The 4,585-nt window shown below is 46.2% G+C and overlaps 1 protein-coding gene across 1 annotated transcript; it reads left to right on the top strand.

Moving 5' to 3' along the window:
- The first annotated feature begins 382 nt into the window (after nt 1–382).
- Nucleotides 383–1,700, top strand: LOC117524704 (trace amine-associated receptor 8a-like). The gene is made up of 2 exons (XM_034186520.1): nt 383–697; nt 852–1,700. Exons 1-2 carry the CDS (start codon nt 525–527, stop codon nt 1,666–1,668), a joined length of 990 nt encoding a protein of 329 aa, XP_034042411.1. The 5' UTR covers nt 383–524; the 3' UTR covers nt 1,669–1,700.
- The last annotated feature ends 2,885 nt before the right edge of the window (nt 1,701–4,585 follow it).

Here is a 4,585-nt window from a genome sequence, read left to right as displayed (position 1 = left end):
GGCGCCCTCTTGTGGTGGTGGGCCAGCAGTACCTCCTCTTCAGCGGCCCACACAACACGAAGGGTCTTACTTATAGATTGTTTTGTGTGTCTCATGCTGCTGTTTTGAGAATGAAGATCTGGTAAACTGTCTTTCATTTTCTAACAACAATGACAATAAAGATCTATCTATCTCTCTCTCTCTCTCTCTCTCTCTCTCTCTCACACACACCTGATTCCAACACCCACCTGTCAGACATGCAGGAAAATGATAACTGTGATCTCTCAAATAATCAGGTATTGAATTGGCCAAAATCAGCAACAAGTTATTGAAGAAATAACAGATTTAACAACTACAATCAATATTCACACAGATTTAGAGAAGACACAAAAGCCAGAGGAAGAACGTGACAAATCAGACCAACGGAGGAGGGACATCAATGTCCAACAGAGACTGAGAGGAGGAGAAACAAGGAGATAAATCAGCTGTCCAACAGAGTTTAGCTCAGAAAGCTGCTGGAGCTCAGCAGCTTCTCCTCCTCTCTGATGATGGAGACCCAAGACAGAGGAGAGCTCTGTTTTCCAGAACTCCTAAACGCCTCCTGCAGGAAGCCGACAGATTCTCAGGGTCTAATCGTGGTGCAGATTGTGCTGTTTTCCATCTCTTTGCTCATGGTGGTTCTTAACCTGCTGGTCATCATCTCAGTCTCACACTTCAGGCACAAATTCACTTTCAGTGTTTCAGATTTTCATATATGAGCAGTCAGACCTGTGTGATGGTACATGCATGATGTTGATATGCATCTAAAATTCATAACTGTTTTTCATCACTGTGATGTTTTTTCTTCTGTTGCTTCTTCTGTCCATCTCCAGGCAGCTTCACGTCCCCTCCAACCTCCTCCTCCTCTCTCTGGCTGTCTCAGACCTCCTTGTGGGTCTTGCGATGATGCCAGGTGAAAGCTTGAAACAAACATCCTGCTGGTTTCTTGGTGACTTCATGTGCTCACTGGGTCTCTTTGTTTCATTCATCGTTGTCTCTGCCTCAGTAGGAAACATGGTGCTCATCTCCATCGACCGTTACGTTGCTGTCTGTCACCCTCTGCATTATCAAACCAGAGTCACTGTGAGGAGAGTCTCACTGTGTATTTGTGTGTGTTGGTCCTGTTCTGTTTTATACGGTTGTGTCTTTGTAATGGAAGATCTGATAGAACCCGGCAGGTTTAACATTTGTTATGGAGAGTGTGTGATTGTCATTAACTACATTTACGGAACTGTTGACCTTATAATGGCCTTTATTCTTCCCATTACTGTCATCGTAGTTCTGTATGGGAGGGTGTTTGTGGTGGCTGTGTCTCAGGCTCGGGCCGTGCGCTGTCATGTTACAGCCGTCACACACAAACAATCAATGAAAGTAAATGTGATGAAATCTGAGATGAAAGCAGCCAAGACTCTTGGTGTGGTTATAGTTGTTTTCCTCATCACCTTGTTTCCATATTACTGTTTTGCTCTTACAGTGGAAGATTCACTCAGTAGTCCTGCTGCTTCCTTTTTTATTTGTTTGATGTATTTTAACTCCTGTCTAAACCCTGTGATTTATGCATTATTCTACCCGTGGTTTAGAAAAGCCATTAAACTCATTATTACGTTTCAGATTCTGCAGCCGGACTCCTGTGAGGCCAACATACTGTAATTTGTTTCAGGTTGCTGTAATAATACATCAATGTTCCCATCTGATTTTTTTCAGGCCCAGTGGTACTCAGCAAAAAAAAAAAAAAAAAAAAAAAAATTCAAATGTGAGGCGCAATGAGCAGAAACACAATAGCAGTTTATGAAAAAAACAAAACCCTCAGTCTCACTGAAAACAATTACAGAAATATTTTGTCTAAAATAAACTGTGTAACCTGTGAAGTTTGCAACAGCATGAACACAGTGAACATGATTCATTGCTTCAAAGTGTATTTCAACAGTTGATGTTGCTTGATGTATAAATTTTCACTTTGCATATGACCCCCCGCCATGGTTTTGCAGTACAGTGGTAATCCTGGACCAATGAGTTGGTGGACGGAGGAAGTGGTCTTTTAATAATTTGAGGTAAAATTGCTACATATGTAAAACCTAATAAAATTAATTAGTCGCACACACAATTCATCCAGTTCTTATGAAATCTGGTGTAAACCATCTGCAATCTATGCTGATAAAAACATGTTTCTGTGTGTGCCGTTACACCACAAATGAAAACATGTTCATGTCTGTGTGTTTTAAGCTTGCTGCACAGAGAGGAACTGGCTGCGTTCGTGGCCATTTGTGGGTGGAGACACAGCCTGTTCCTCTCTGTGTGTGGGGGTGATGTCTTTGCACTGAGCGCGTGCAGACGAGATCTAACGTGTTTGATATTTTCTGCCACGTGGACCAGTGTGTTTGGGGGCCGTGCGTCCTCTACACTGCGCTGTCACGGTGGCTTAGTAGTTAGCACTGGTGACTTGCAGCAAGAACGTTGTGGGATCGCTTCCCATCCTTTCTGTGTGGAGTTTGCATGTTCTCCCCGTGTCTGTGTGGGTTTCCTCCCACAAACAAAAACATACTTATTTGTTGTCTGCTCCTGATCAAGTCAGCGTCTCTACATCTGGAGTTGGTCCCTGGGTGCTGGACTGTGGTCCTCACTGCTCCTAGTGGTTGGATTGTATCTAACTGTAATTAGATGGTTAAATGCAATTCACAAGACATTTAGAAGATGTTAGCATGCATGCTAACCTCTGCTAACTAAAAGCTAACTTCCGCGCTTGTCAAATGCTCAGTGTTACCAGCTCAGCCTCTGTTTAAGATTATGGGATCTATCGTGTGGGGCATTGGGGGAGGTCTGTGTGGTTTTATTTGTGTTATTTCAGTTTTGTCTGCAGCATCTTGCAATGCTCCCCACCAAACAGTTGGTGGCGGTAGTGCACCGAGTCAAGTTATGAGCTGCAGACTGACGAAGTAGAGGAAGAAGTGTGTGAGCCTCTACCATGGAAATAGAGACCTGGAATGGACGTCACGTGACTAGCGGTGTGCCGCACAGCGGCTATTACTAAGGGTGGAGAGAGCAGCTTGAGCCAGTTAAACAGAAGCGAAATGAGGAGAAAAAAGGCAGCCAGTGCTTCACCATCAACTGCACCAATTACAAAAACTAATTCTCGAATACTAAAATGAACTGTACAGTAGCCTTAATGTAATTATGTAAAACAAATTATTTTAAAGTCATTATGTCGCAATTTAGTATCGATATGCTGAGACTATAACTAGTGTTGTTAGAAGGAAAGGTGATGTAACACAGTGGTAAACATACCACTGTCCCAGCTTTTTTGAAACATGTTGCAGGCATCCATTTCAAAATGAGAAAATATTTGCACAAAAACAATAAAGTTTAGCAGTTTGAACATTAAATATCTTGTCTTTGTGGTGTATTCAATTGAATGTTGGTTGAAGAGGATTTGCAAATCATTGTAATGAATGGTGTGTTTCAGCAGCAGGATTGTTTTCCACCGGTGCGGCTTTACCGAGGCCCGAGGTGTCAGCACAGTTCCACCGGCGCGGCTTTACTGAGGCCCGAGGCGTCAGCGCACATCCACCGGCGCGGCTCCACCTGAAGCCCGAGGCGTCAGCGCAGTTCCACCGGCGCGGCTTTACCGAGGCCCGAGGCGTCAGCGCAGTTCCACCGGCGCGGCTTTACCGAGGCCCGAGGCGTCAGCGCACATCCACCGGCGTGGCTCCACCTGAAGCCCGAGGCGTCAGCGCACATCCACCGGCGCGGCTCCACCTGAAGCCCGAGGCGTCAGCGCACATCCACCGGCGCGGCTACACCTGAAGCCCGAGGCGTCAGCGCAGTTCCACCGGCGCGGCTTTACCGAGGCCCGAGGCGTCACCGCACATCCACCGGCGCGGCTCCACCTGAAGCCCGAGGCGTCAGCGCACATCCACCGGCGCGGCTCCACCTGAAGCCCGAGGCGTCAGCGCAGTTCCACCGGCGCGGCTTTACCGAGGCCCGAAGTGCCAGCGCGGCGTTATCTGACCATGGGTCTGAAGGAGGCACTGACGGCGGAGGAGGGAGACGATATCAAAAAGTCCCTGGACTTTTTGTCTGAGGAAATCTCTGTTGTTAAAATGCAGCAGAAATCCATTATGGAGCTGGTGGAAGAAGTGAAGGCTCTACGGATCCAGAATGCCCAGAAAGACCGGCGTCTGGTGTACCTGGAGAACCGTGTTGCGGAGTTGGAACAGTACACAAGGATGAACGACGTTATTATTACAGGAATTCATATTAAACCTCGATCCTACGCACGGGCGGTGTCAGAAGACAGCGAGCAGGAGGCCAGCTCAGTGGAACAACAGGTGGCTGACTTCCTGCAATCTAAAGGTATTCAAATGGACTGTAATAACATTGAAGCGTGCCACCCCCTGCCCAGGAGAGAGGATGGAGACAAGCGAGCAGTTATAATGAGGTTTGTCAACAGAAAACATAAAATGGCATTGTTAAAACAGGGATGGAAACTCAAAGGAACAAACGTATTCATCAATGAACATCTGACCAAAAGAAACGCAGACATCACCAGGAAAGCTCGCTTCTTAAAAAA

Source organism: Thalassophryne amazonica, chromosome 14, assembly GCF_902500255.1.
Source record: "Thalassophryne amazonica chromosome 14, fThaAma1.1, whole genome shotgun sequence".
NCBI lineage: Eukaryota > Metazoa > Chordata > Actinopteri > Batrachoidiformes > Batrachoididae > Thalassophryne > Thalassophryne amazonica.
Note: the sequence above shows the minus strand (reverse complement) of the source record. Positions and strands in the feature narration are given on the sequence as shown.

Coding starts and splice junctions, on each gene's coding strand:
- LOC117524704 (XM_034186520.1), top strand. CDS start 525: ATGATGGAGACCCAAGACAGAGGAGAGCTCTGTTTTCCAGAACTCCTA. Junction 698..851: donor ATCTCAGTCTCACACTTCAG/GCACAAATTCAC, acceptor GTCCATCTCCAG/GCAGCTTCACGTCCCCTCCA.